The following is a 14,342-nucleotide window of genomic DNA, read 5'->3' as shown; positions in this document are numbered from 1 at the left end:
GTGGGACTTCCGAATCCAGACCGACAAAGTTCTGGAACACAACACACCAGACATCACAGTTGTGGAAAAGAATAATAATAATAATCAAGTACCACCTCCCAGCAGCAAAGAACTGGTGGGATCACAAACCTGCAAAAGTGTTAGAAAATGAGCACGCAAAAATACTGTGGGACTTCCGAATCCAGACCGACAAAGTTCTGGAACACAACACACCAGACATCACAGTTGTGGAAAAGAATAATAATAATAATCAAGTACCACCTCCCAGCAGCAAAGAACTGGTGGGATCACAACCTGCAAAAGTATTAGAAAATGAGCACGCAAAAATACTGTGGGACTTCCGAATCCAGACCGACAAAGTTCTGGAACACAACACACCAGACATCACAGTTGTGGAAAAGAATAATAATAATAATCAAGTACCACCTCCCAGCAGCAAAGAACTGGTGGGATCACAACCTGCAAAAGTGTTAGAAAATGAGCACGCAAAAATACTGTGGGACTTCCGAATCCAGACCGACAAAGTTCTGGAACACAACACACCAGACATCACAGTTGTGGAAAAGAATAATAATAATAATCAAGTACCACCTCCCAGCAGCAAAGAACTGGTGGGATCACAACCTGCAAAAGTGTTAGAAAATGAGCACGCAAAAATACTGTGGGACTTCCGAATCCAGACCGACAAAGTTCTGGAACACAACACACCAGACATCACAGTTGTGGAAAAGAATAATAATAATAATCAAGTACCACCTCCCAGCAGCAAAGAACTGGTGGGATCACAAACCTGCAAAAGTGTTAGAAAATGAGCACGCAAAAATACTGTGGGACTTCCGAATCCAGACCGACAAAGTTCTGGAACACAACACACCAGACATCACAGTTGTGGAAAAGAATAATAATAATAATCAAGTACCACCTCCCAGCAGCAAAGAACTGGTGGGATCACAACCTGCAAAAGTATTAGAAAATGAGCACGCAAAAATACTGTGGGACTTCCGAATCCAGACCGACAAAGTTCTGGAACACAACACACCAGACATCACAGTTGTGGAAAAGAATAATAATAATAATCAAGTACCACCTCCCAGCAGCAAAGAACTGGTGGGATCACAACCTGCAAAAGTGTTAGAAAATGAGCACGCAAAAATACTGTGGGACTTCCGAATCCAGACCGACAAAGTTCTGGAACACAACACACCAGACATCACAGTTGTGGAAAAGAATAATAATAATAATCAAGTACCACCTCCCAGCAGCAAAGAACTGGTGGGATCACAACCTGCAAAAGTGTTAGAAAATGAGCACGCAAAAATACTGTGGGACTTCCGAATCCAGACCGACAAAGTTCTGGAACACAACACACCAGACATCACAGTTGTGGAAAAGAATAATAATAATAATCAAGTACCACCTCCCAGCAGCAAAGAACTGGTGGGATCACAAACCTGCAAAAGTGTTAGAAAATGAGCACGCAAAAATACTGTGGGACTTCCGAATCCAGACCGACAAAGTTCTGGAACACAACACACCAGACATCACAGTTGTGGAAAAGAATAATAATAATAATCAAGTACCACCTCCCAGCAGCAAAGAACTGGTGGGATCACAACCTGCAAAAGTATTAGAAAATGAGCACGCAAAAATACTGTGGGACTTCCGAATCCAGACCGACAAAGTTCTGGAACACAACACACCAGACATCACAGTTGTGGAAAAGAAAAAGGTTTGGATGATTGATGTTGCCATCCCAGGTGACAGTCGCATTGACGAAAAACAACAGGAAAAACTCAGCCGCTCTCAGGACCTCAAGATTGAACTGCAAAGACTCTGGCAGAAACCAGTGCAGGTGGTCCCGGTGGTGATGGGCACACTGGGTGCCGTGCCAAAAGATCTCAGCCGGCATTTGGAAACAATAGACATTGACAAAATCACGATCTGCCAGCTGCAAAAGGCCACCCTACTGGGATCTGCACGCATCATCCGAAAATACATCACACAGTCCTAGACACTTGGGAAGTGTTCGATTTGTGATTTTGTGATATGAAATCCAGCATATCTGTCTTGTTTGCTGTAACATAATAAAATAATAATAATAAGTTTATTTATATCCCGCCTCCATCTCCCTGGAAGGGGACTCGGGACGGCTTATAGCAAAATCAGATACAAAACAATGATAAAATAAAATATGAAACGTCAAAGAACAATAATAAAAACCAATAATAATATGTACACAGCAATCCCAAGAAGCAGAACAGAAAAAGGTCTTTTATCCATTGGATGGAGGGTAACCAAGCGATTAACCAATCAAACGGGGGAACTTATCCCTTCAGTATTGTGCTGTATCATCTTTGCAAGCTTGACAGATTGAACACAGGATACAGTTGGGCTATCATGGTGCTATTTAAAGTGCTATTAGATACATAACTGGAATTATAACTACGGTAGAGTCTTGCTTATCCAACATTCGCTTATCCAATGTTCTGGATTATCCAGCCCAGTCTGCCTCCTGCCCAAATTCACAGCAGTTTCTCTAGGCAAAAACTGAACTTTTTACGGATTTAACTTCCGACAATCTTGTTACCATAAGTTCATTTTATGCAATTCTATCTTTATTTGTAATCAGTCTTTTTAGTAATCAATGTTTTTGTAGTCAATGTTTTCAAAATACATTGCAATGGTTTGGTGTTAAATTTGTTAATTACAGTAATTACTTCATAGTTACCATGTGTTGAACTGCTTTTTCTATCGATTTGTTGTAAAACATTGTGTTTTGATGCTTAATTTGTAAAATCATAACATAGGGTTGTTGTATGTCTTTCGGGCTGTGTGGCCATGTTCCAGAAGGATTCTCTCCTGACATTTCGCCCACATCTATGGCAGGCATCCTCAGAGGTTGTGAGGTACTTACTTAGTTTATCCATACCTCACAACCTCTGAGGATGCCTGCCATAGATGTGGGCGAAACGTCAGGAGAGAATACTTCTGGAACATGGCCACACAGCCCGAAAGACATACAACCCTGTGATCCCGGCCATGAAAGCCTTCGACAACACATTGAAGCATAACATAATTTGACGTTTAATAGGCTTTTCCTTAATCTCTCCTTATTATCCAACATTTTTGCTTATCCAACGTTCCAACGGCCCATTTATATTGGATAAGCGAGACTCTACTGTACCTGCAGGCTGGTCATCATGACACAGCATGACATGGCATTTACATGGCTGCATTAACCCAACCGTCACTGACCATTTTAACCCTTCAGTGTCTGTCCATCAGTGACTACATGTCTGCAGGAATCATTTTAAGCACCATGGAGTTTCTAGTTTCTAGCCAATACACATCAACTCCTATCTAATGACTGGATGGACCTTGGAGGTCCCTTCTAACCCTACGATCCCATGCCATGCTCACCAGCATGATGGCCTCCAAGAGCATCTTGCGGATGTCGGGGTCAGGCTCCCGCTGCTTCTCCGGCGGCAAGTACTGAAGGTCCAGGGGCAGCTCTGGAGAGGGATGGAGATTTGGAGATGGGGATGCCGGACACCCCAACAGAGAACCCAGACCCCCATTTCCTTGGGAGGTTCAGCCCCACAGGCCTCGGGTGGTCCCAGAAGGACTGGCTGCCCCTCCCAAGGAAACACAACCTTGCCGGCACAGGTGGACCGCACATTCACAAGTATTGGGTGAGGCCTCACTTTCCATCTCGTCCTCTGGGAACTCCTCCGGACCGGCCAAAGGGAGGAGGAGGAAGGGCAGCAGGTCCACCTCTTCGCCGAGGAGCCACTCGTGGCACCCTGTGGAAACAAAGGGGCTCCTGTTAGGATCTGAATGTGTGATGACTCATGGGCCATGTAGTCCCGTTCCATGTACTATTGTGGCAGATGAAGAGGAAAACTTGGGTTTCCCACCGTTTCTGCCAGATTTGGAGCCCTTGCACCTGCAAGATGTTTGCCCACAAGAAGTCAGCCAAACAAGCCTTGAGCAGAAATCTCCCCCATTTTCTCGCCGGGATTATTATAATCAAGATAGAGGCGCTCGGGAGGCGACTCGCCGGAGCGCCAGGATAGCTGCCAGACAATTAGCTGATTGAGTCTGTTTCCCTTGGGAAACTTTAAGGAGTCATGCATCTGGACACAGTATAGGTTTCGTTTCTTGTTCCCCAGAGAAAGTGTTCCTTGGCGGGAAAACAAGATCCTATATAGGTGTTTGCCCGCAAAGGAATCCTTGCGGAGTCAATTCGTCGGCTTGAGGAGTGAGATCGTGTGTAGACTTCGTACTCCAGTTCCCAGATCCCGGATCAAGTTTCCAGCCCAGCCTTGTACCATGGACTTCTATGGACTCAGTTTTTGATTCATGTTTGCCTTGTTTCAAGTTTGATCTTGCCAAGTTTCAAGTCTTGCCTTGCCTTGCGTTTTAAACCACGGACCTTGCTTCTCAGATTCAAGCCTTGTTTTCCAGTTTCCTTCGGATTTACCTTAAGCCTCAAAGACTATGGACAGTTCTCCACACTATTGCTTGCCAAATAGTGTGTGTTTCGGTGAAGTGGATTATAACTTTGGACTTTAATATCACATATTGGACATTGTTTTCCTGGACTATATTTGACCTTTCCTGAAAGGTCTACTTCTGAACTATATTCTACACTTGTTTTTATTGACTTTATATATTTCCCTAATAAAGATATTAGATAGATTCTGGTCTCTGCGCATGGTTATTGGTGTTCTGCAGCCTGGGTCCTGATAGAATGGCAACTGCTGAGGCACAGGGCCCAAATATTTGTCGCACCTCAGGTTAGCTTCACCTTGCTTAAGACACCAGGCTGCACACAGAATGTGGTCTTTTGTAGTTTATTAGGAAATAAGGAAAAGATCACAAAAGGTAAAAGTTCGGTTTCAGAAGATAGTTACAAAAACAAGGCTGTAAGAAACAAATCCATGGAAACATTAGGCATGAAACAAGGTCCTTAAAACAAAGCCAGAGACGTGGCTACATCCAGACTCGGAAGAGCCTGAAAACCTGGCTTTTCACCCAGGCCTTTGGTTAAGATCGCCCATCCCCACCATAATTACAATTATACTCCTCGACCTTTTGTACTAGTCGCTCTTTTCCTGATTACTTGATATTAATTCAGGGCTCCTCCCTACCCGATGTGATCTTAAATGAATCTATTGCAATTTATCTATATAAAATTTGTAACTCATAATGTGCACCTTGCTTATCCGCTATTGCAACCTCATTGTTTTTAATTCGATGTTTTAATACCGTGTTGTGTTTTTTCGGCTGCTGTGTATATATTATTATTGGTTTTTATTATTGTTCTTTGATGTTTCATATTTTATTTTATCATTGTTTTGTATCTGATTTTGCTGTGAGCCGCCCCGAGTCCCCTTCGGGGGAGATGGAGGCGGGATATAAATAAACTTATTATTATTATTATTATTATTACTACTACTACTACCAAATAACACAGGAGAGCAGACTTGGTTCTTGATTCAAGCGAGGAAATTGCTTTGACGAAGATTTCCCTCTCAGCAGACTGTTTTAATAGCATAACATGAAGGCATTTCTTTGCCCTTTGAACTCCCTCTTATTTGCTATTCTGAGACTTCTGCGCAAACCCCGAAATTCCAAACGACTAGCCCAATCTAGAGAAGCGGCCTCATTGCTTTCAAGGCCACAGGACTCGTTCGTGTTATCAGACAAAGGCTGGGAACTGCTCTCCCTTTCTGCTTCTTGCACCTGAAAACCATCATCATTAACAACATCATTTCTTCCTGTGGGAAAGCCTCCCTGCTCCTCATCTCCCACAGCAGAACCTCTCTGCACCTGAATCACATAATTCCCATCAGTCATCTTGAAACTCATCCTGAACCTGAATCCCATCATCCTGAAACTGCATCCCAGAATCTTCATCAGAGTCACACAAAGGCTGAGTCACAACAATATTTCTAAGTCCCTATTCTCAATCAGAAACTAGAAAGGATGGGGGCTAAAATACAATACAGTAGAGTCTCACTTATCCAAGCCTCGCTTATCCAAGCCTCTGGATTATCCAAGCCATTTTTGTATTTATTTATTTATTTATTTATTTATTTATTTATTTACAGTATTTATATTCCGCCCTTCTTTCTCACCCCGAAGGGGACTCAGGGCGGATCACATTATAACACACATAGGGCAAACATTCAATGCCCATAAACACATCAAACAGAGACTGAGAGACACACGCAGAGGCAATTTAACCTTCTCCTGAGGGGATGTTCGATTCTGGCCACAGGGGGGAGCAGCTGCTTCATCATCCACACTGACGGCACTTCCTCATTCCAGGTCGTAAATTAGTTAATCTTGCCTCCCCACTTTATAAGTGGTACCTTATCTCCTACTTGATAGATGCAACTATCTTTCGGGTTGCTAGGTCAGCAACGAGCAGGGGCTATTTTTTATTTTTAATTGACGGGTGCTCACCCCGCCACGGGCTGGCCTCGAACTCATGACCTCATGGTCAGAGTGATTTAAGGCAGCTGCTCAACAGCTGCGCCACAGCCCGGCCCCCATTTGTAGTCAATGTCTTCAATATATCGTGATATTTTGGTGTTAAATTCGTAAATACAGTAATTACAACATAACATTACTGTGTATTGAACTGTTTTTTTCTGTCAAATTTGTTGTCTAACATGATGTTTTGGTGCTTAATTTGTAAAATCATAACCTAATTTGATGTTTAATAGGCTTTTCCTTAATCCCTCCTTACTATCCAACATATTCTTGGACATCTCAGCGGCTTTCTGGGATGGGCCTTGGGGGTACCGCACTCCAGTGGCTCCAGTCCTTCCTGGAGGGCCGTTCCCAGTTGGTGAATCATAGAATCATAGAATAGTAGAGTTGGAAGAGACCACATGGGCCATCCAGTCCAACCCCCTGCCAAGAAGCAGGAAATCGCATTCAAAGCACCCCCGACAGATGGCCATCCAGCCTCTGCTTCAAAGCCTCCAAGGAAGGAGCCTCCACCACGGCCCCGGGGAGAGAGTTCCACTGTCGAACAGCCCTTCTCACAGTGAGGAAGTTCTTCCTGATGTTCAGGTGGAATCTCCTTTCTTTCCTGTAGTTTGAAGCCCTTGTTCCCTTGTGTCCTAGTCTGCAGGGCAGCAGAAAATAAGCTTGCTCCCTCCTCCCTAGGACTTCCCTTCACGTATTTGTACATGGCTCTCATGTCTCCTCTCAGCCTTCTCTTCTGCAGGCTAAACATGCCCAGCTCTTTAAGCCGCTCCTCATAGGGCTTGTTCTCCAGACCCTTCATCATTTTAGTCGCCCTCCTCTGGACGCTTTCCAGCTTGTCAACATCTCCCTTCAACTGTGGTGCCCAAAATTGGACACAGTATTCCAGGTGTGGTCTGACCAAGGCAGAATAGAATAAGGGGGAGCAGGACTTCCCTGGATCTAGACGCTATTCCCCTATTGATGAGGCCAGAATCCCGTTGGCTTTTTTAGCTGCTGCATCACATTGTTGGCTCATGTTTCTCTTCCTCCCCACGAGGACTCCAAGGTCTTTTTCGCACACACTGCTGTCAAGCCAGGCATCGTCCCCCATTCTGTATCTTTGATTTCCATTTTTTCTGCCGAAGTGAAGTCTCTTGCATTTGTCCCTGTTGAGGTTCATTGTGTTAGTTTCGGCCCATCTCTCTAGTCTGTCAAGATCGTTTTGAATTCTGCTCCTGTCTTCTGGACTGTTAGCTATCCCTCCCAGTTTTGTGTCGTCTGCAAACTTGATGATCGTGCCTTCTAACCCTTCGTCTAAGTCGTTAAGAAAGATGTTGAACAGAACCGGGCCCAGGACGGAGCCCTGCTTGTGGCACTCCACTTGTCACTTCTTTCCATGATGAAGACGACGCATTGGTGAGCACCCTTTGGGTTCGTTCGCTTCGCCAATTACAGATCCACCTCACCGTAGTTTTGTCTAGCCCACATTTTACTAGTTTGTTTGCCAGAAGGTCGTGGGGGACTTTGTCAAAGGCCTTACTGAAATCCAGGTACGCTACATCCACGGCATTCCCTGTATCGACCCAACTCGTAACTCTATCGAAAAAAGAGATCAGATTAGTCTGGGGGACACCTGCTCGGACCCCTGGCCTTTGACCTGTGGGGTCCCGCAAGGTTCTATTTTGTCCCCCATGCTTTTTAACATCTACATGAAACTGCTGGGAGAGGTCATCCGGAGTTTTGGAGTGAGGTGCCATCTCTACGCGGATGACACCCAACTCTACTACTCTTTTCCACCAAAATCCAAGGAAGCCCCTCGGATACTGGACCAGTGTCTGGCCGCTGTGTTGGCCTGGATGAGGGCAAACAAGCTGAAGCTCAATCCTGACAAGACAGAGGTCCTCCAGGTCAGTCGAAAGTCCGATCGGGGTATTGGGTGGCAACCTGTGCTTGACGGGGTTGCACTCCCCGTGAAGGCGCAGGTCCATTGCAGCTTGGGGGTCCTCCTGGATTCGGGGCTGACGCTTGAGGCTCAGGTGTCGGCCGTGGCCGGGAGGGCCTTTGCACAACTAAAACTTGTGCGCCAGCTGCGACCATATCTCGAGAAGTCTGATCTGACCATGGTGGTCCACGCCTTAGTTACCTCTAGACTGGACTATTGCAATGCGCTCTACGTGGGGCTGCCTTTGAAGACGGCCCGGAAATTGCAACTAGTTCAGCGCTCGGCAGCTCGTCAGGAGAGAATGCTTCTGGAGCATGGCGATATATTCCTCACAACCTCTGAGGATGCCTGCCATAGATGTGGGCGAAACGTCAGGAGAGAATGCTTCTTGGAACATGGCTATATATTCCTCACAACCTCTGAGGATGCCTGCCATAGATGTGGGCGAAACGTCAGGAGAGAATGCTTCTTGGAACATGGCTATATATTCCTCACAACCTCTGAGGATGCCTGCCATAGATGTGGGCGAAACGTCAGGAGAGAATGCTTCTGGAGCATGGCTATATATTCCTCACAACCTCTGAGGATGCCTGCCATAGATGTGGGCGAAACGTCAGGAGAGAATGCTTCTTGGAACATGGCTATATATTCCTCACAACCTCTGAGGATGCCTGCCATAGATGTGGGCGAAACGTCAGGAGAGAATGCTTCTGGAGCATGGCTATATATTCCTCACAACCTCTGAGGATGCCTGCCATAGATGTGGGCGAAACGTCAGGAGAGAATGCTTCTTGGAACATGGCTATATATTCCTCACAACCTCTGAGGATGCCTGCCATAGATGTGGGCGAAACGTCAGGAGAGAATGCTTCTTGGAACATGGCTATATATTCCTCACAACCTCTGAGGATGCCTGCCATAGATGTGGGCGAAACGTCAGGAGAGAATGCTTCTTGGAACATGGCTATATATTCCTCACAACCTCTGAGGATGCCTGCCATAGATGTGGGCGAAACGTCAGGAGAGAATGCTTCTTGGAACATGGCTATATATTCCTCACAACCTCTGAGGATGCCTGCCATAGATGTGGGCGAAACGTCAGGAGAGAATGCTTCTTGGAACATGGCTATATATTCCTCACAACCTCTGAGGATGCCTGCCATAGATGTGGGCGAAACGTCAGGAGAGAATGCTTCTGGAGCATGGCTATATATTCCTCACAACCTCTGAGGATGCCTGCCATAGATGTGGGCGAAACGTCAGGAGAGAATGCTTCTGGAGCATGGCTATATATTCCTCACATCCTCTGAGGATGCCTGCCATAGATGTGGGCGAAACGTCAGGAGAGAATGCTTCTGGAGCATGGCTATATATTCCTCACATCCTCTGAGGATGCCTGCCATAGATGTGGGCGAAACGTCAGGAGAGAATACTTCTGGAACATGGCTATATATTCCTCACAACCTCTGAGGATGCCTGCCATAGATGTGGGCGAAACGTCAGGAGAGAATGCTTCTTGGAACATGGCTATATATTCCTCACAACCTCTGAGGATGCCTGCCATAGATGTGGGCGAAACGTCAGGAGAGAATGCTTCTGGAGCATGGCTATATATTCCTCACAACCTCTGAGGATGCCTGCCATAGATGTGGGCGAAACGTCAGGAGAGAATGCTTCTTGGAACATGGCTATATATTCCTCACAACCTCTGAGGATGTTTGCCATAGATGTGGGCGAAACGTCAGGAGAGAATGCTTCTGGAGCATGGCCATATATTCCTCACATCCTCTGAGGATGCCTGCCATAGATGTGGGCGAAACGTCAGGAGAGAATGCTTCTGGAGCATGGCTATATATTCCTCACATCCTCTGAGGATGCCTGCCATAGATGTGGGCGAAACGTCAGGAGAGAATACTTCTGGAACATGGCTATATATTCCTCACAACCTCTGAGGATGCCTGCCATAGATGTGGGCGAAACGTCAGGAGAGAATGCTTCTTGGAACATGGCTATATATTCCTCACAACCTCTGAGGATGCCTGCCATAGATGTGGGCGAAACGTCAGGAGAGAATGCTTCTGGAGCATGGCTATATATTCCTCACAACCTCTGAGGATGCCTGCCATAGATGTGGGCGAAACGTCAGGAGAGAATACTTCTGGAACATGGCTATATATTCCTCACAACCTCTGAGGATGCCTGCCATAGATGTGGGCGAAACGTCAGGAGAGAATGCTTCTGGAGCATGGCTATATATTCCTCACAACCTCTGAGGATGCCTGCCATAGATGTGGGCGAAACGTCAGGAGAGAATACTTCTGGAGCATGGCGATATATTCCTCACAACCTCTGAGGATGCCTGCCATAGATGTGGGCGAAACGTCAGGAGAGAATGCTTCTTGGAACATGGCTATATATTCCTCACAACCTCTGAGGATGTTTGCCATAGATGTGGGCGAAACGTCAGGAGAGAATACTTCCGGAGCATGGCGATATATTCCTCACAACCTCTGAGGATGCCTGCCATAGATGTGGGCGAAACGTCAGGAGAGAATGCTTCTTGGAACATGGCGATATATTCCTCACAACCTCTGAGGATGCCTGCCATAGATGTGGGCGAAACGTCAGGAGAGAATGCTTCTTGGAACATGGCTATATATTCCTCACAACCTCTGAGGATGCCTGCCATAGATGTGGGCGAAACGTCAGGAGAGAATACTTCTGGAGCATGGCGATATATTCCTCACAACCTTTGAGGATGCCTGCCATAGATGTGGGCGAAACGTCAGGAGAGAATGCTTCTTGGAACATGGCTATATATTCCTCACAACCTCTGAGGATGCCTGCCATAGATGTGGGCGAAACGTCAGGAGAGAATGCTTCTTGGAACATGGCTATATATTCCTCACAACCTCTGAGGATGCCTGCCATAGATGTGGGCGAAACGTCAGGAGAGAATACTTCTGGAGCATGGCGATATATTCCTCACAACCTCTGAGGATGCCTGCCATACATGTGGGCGAAACGTCAGGAGAGAATGCTTCTTGGAACATGGCGATATATTCCTCACAACCTCTGAGGATGCGTGTCATAGATGTGGGCGAAACGTCAGGAGAGAATACTTCCGGAGCATGGCGATATATTCCTCACAACCTCTGAGGATGCCTGCCATAGATGTGGGCGAAACGTCAGGAGAGAATGCTTCTTGGAACATGGCGATATATTCCTCACAACCTCTGAGGATGCCTGCCATAGATGTGGGCGAAACGTCAGGAGAGAATGCTTCTTGGAACATGGCTATATATTCCTCACAACCTCTGAGGATGCCTGCCATAGATGTGGGCGAAACGTCAGGAGAGAATACTTCTGGAGCATGGCGATATATTCCTCACAACCTCTGAGGATGCCTGCCAGAGATGTGGGCGAAACGTCAGGAGAGAATGCTTCTTGGAACATGGCTATATATTCCTCACAACCTCTGAGGATGCGTGTCATAGATGTGGGCGAAACGTCAGGAGAGAATGCTTCTTGGAACATGGAGATATATTCCTCACAACCTCTGAGGATGCCTGCCATAGATGTGGGCGAAACGTCAGGAGAGAATGCTTCTGGAGCATGGCGATATATTCCTCACAACCTCTGAGGATGCCTGCCAGAGATGTGGGCGAAACGTCAGGAGAGAATGCTTCTTGGAACATGGCGATATATTCCTCACAACCTCTGAGGATGCCTGCCATAGATGTGGGCGAAACGTCAGGAGAGAATGCTTCTTGGAACATGGAGATATATTCCTCACAACCTCTGAGTATGCGTGTCATAGATGTGGGCGAAACGTCAGGAGAGAGTGCCTGGAAATTGCAACTAGTTCAGCGCTCGGCAGCCAGGCTTCTAACAGGAGCAAAGTACAGGGCGTGTTCCACGCCTCTGTTTAAGGAGCTCCATTGGCTGCCGTTTGTTTTCCGGGCCCAATTCAAGGTGCAGGTGATCACCTACAAAGCCCTAAACGGTTTGGGACCCACCTACCTTAGAGACCGCATCTCCCCCTATGAACCTGCACGATCTCTTCGCTCTTCGGGGGAGGCCCTCCTCTCGATCCCACCACCCTCGCAGTTGCGGCTGGTGGGGACGAGAGAGAGAGAGGGCCTTCTCCGCTGTGGCCCCCATCCCGCCTTTGGAACTCACTCCCGAGGGAGATTAGACAGGCCCCCACCCTCCTTGCCTTTCGAAAAAGCCTTAAAACCTGGCTTTTCCGGAGGGCCTTCGACGACTAATTCTTGGGGGTTGATTTGTCTGCCCATTTAATTTAATTAGAGAGTGTTCTGCCATGATTATTGATACCTTGCTGAATACTTCTGCCACGAAGCTACAGAAGCCCTCTATTTCGGCCCAGAACTGTTTTATCTCCTTGTTTTTAACATGTGATGTATGTTTTGATTGTATGATTGTTTTTCATGTTTGATTTTACAATGTGTAATTGTCACTGTTTTTATTATTGTTGTGAGCCGCCCCGAGTCCCCTCGGGGAGATGGGGCGGGATATAAGAATAAATTTATTGTTATTGTTATTGTTATTATTATTATTATTATTATTATATTCGCTTATCCAAGCTTCTGCTGGCCCGTTTAGCTTGGATAAGTGAGACTCTACTGTAGTTTAAAACCTGAAGACTAAGAATTTGATAGTTGATATGCACATAGGCCCGGGCTGTGGCGCAGGCTGGAGAGCAAGCCAGCTGCAACCAGCTGCAATGAATCACTCTGACCAAGAGGTCATGAGTTCGAAGCCCGCTCAGAGCCTATGTTTGTCTTGTCTTTGTTCTATGTTAAAGGGCATTGAATGTTTACCTATATGTGTCATGTGATCCGCCCTGAGTCCCCTTCGGGGTGAGAAAGAAGGGCGGAATATAAATGCTGTAAATAAATAAAATATGTTAAATATGCAGTTAAGGTGATTAATGTGGTTAAACTCCACATAGAAGAGATGATCTCAGGCTGATCTACAACAGTCAATATAGTAGGAAATAAAAACTTGGATGTAAAATGATATGTTACAACAGGGGTCCCCAAACTAAGGCCCGGGAGCCGGATGCGGCCCTCTGAGGTCATTTACCTGGCCCCCGCCCTCAGTTTTATAATATAATATATTGTATATACATATAATATTGATAATAATATTTTAATGTAATACAATATAACACTAATAATAATACCATATAATAATATTAATTATATATTCTATATTACATATAATATTACTAATAATATTACAGTATAGTGGTATAGTTCAATATAGTAATATATAATGCTAATATTGTGCTATGCTAATAATATCATATATTGTATGTACATATAATTTGTAAGCCACTCTGAGTCCCCTTTGGGGTGAGAAGGGTGTGATACAAATGTAGTAAATAAATGCAGTAAATAATAAACAAACAAATAAATAAATAAATTTTAGACTTAGGCTCAACCAAAGTCTGAAATGACTTGAAGGCACACAACAACAACAACAACAACAACAACAACAACAACAACAACCCTAATTAACTTGACTATCTCATTGGCCAGAAGCAGGACCACAATTCCCATTGAAATCCTGATAAATGTATGTTGGTTAAAATTGTTTTTATTTTTAAATATTGTATTGTTCTTTCATTGTTCTTGTTGTTGTTGTTGTTGTTTTTGCACTACAAATAAGACATATGCAGTGTGCATTGGAATTTGTTTGTATTTTTTTCAAATGATAATCCGGCCCCTCAACAGTCTGAAGGATTGTGGCCTGGCCCTCGGCTTAAAAAGTTTGAGGACCCCTGTGTTACAAAATGTTTTGTTTACTTATGCATATTTTCGAATGCCTATTTTTGGAATCTCCAGCCAGCACACTGGGAGCGGCAGTCCAAAACAAGGGCCAAAGA

The 14,342-nt window shown here is 45.3% G+C and overlaps 1 protein-coding gene across 1 annotated transcript in view; it reads right to left on the bottom strand.

The window, feature by feature from the left end:
• hgh1 (HGH1 homolog) overlaps window positions 1-14,342 on the bottom strand; it is a 35,041-nt gene that overhangs the window by 10,323 nt on the left and 10,376 nt on the right. The window contains exons 4-5 of the mRNA XM_062979843.1: window positions 3,705-3,803; window positions 3,421-3,512 (exon numbers count right to left, since the gene is read on the bottom strand). Of these exons, the coding sequence (XP_062835913.1) occupies window positions 3,421-3,512; window positions 3,705-3,803 (191 nt within the window). The remainder of the gene's footprint in view (window positions 1-3,420; window positions 3,513-3,704; window positions 3,804-14,342) is intronic.

The sequence above is a fragment of the Anolis carolinensis genome, chromosome 4 (genome assembly GCF_035594765.1).
Source record: "Anolis carolinensis isolate JA03-04 chromosome 4, rAnoCar3.1.pri, whole genome shotgun sequence".
Lineage (NCBI taxonomy): Eukaryota > Metazoa > Chordata > Lepidosauria > Squamata > Dactyloidae > Anolis > Anolis carolinensis.
The sequence above is the reverse complement of the archived record's forward strand: the minus strand, read 5'-3'. Positions and strand labels throughout refer to the sequence as shown.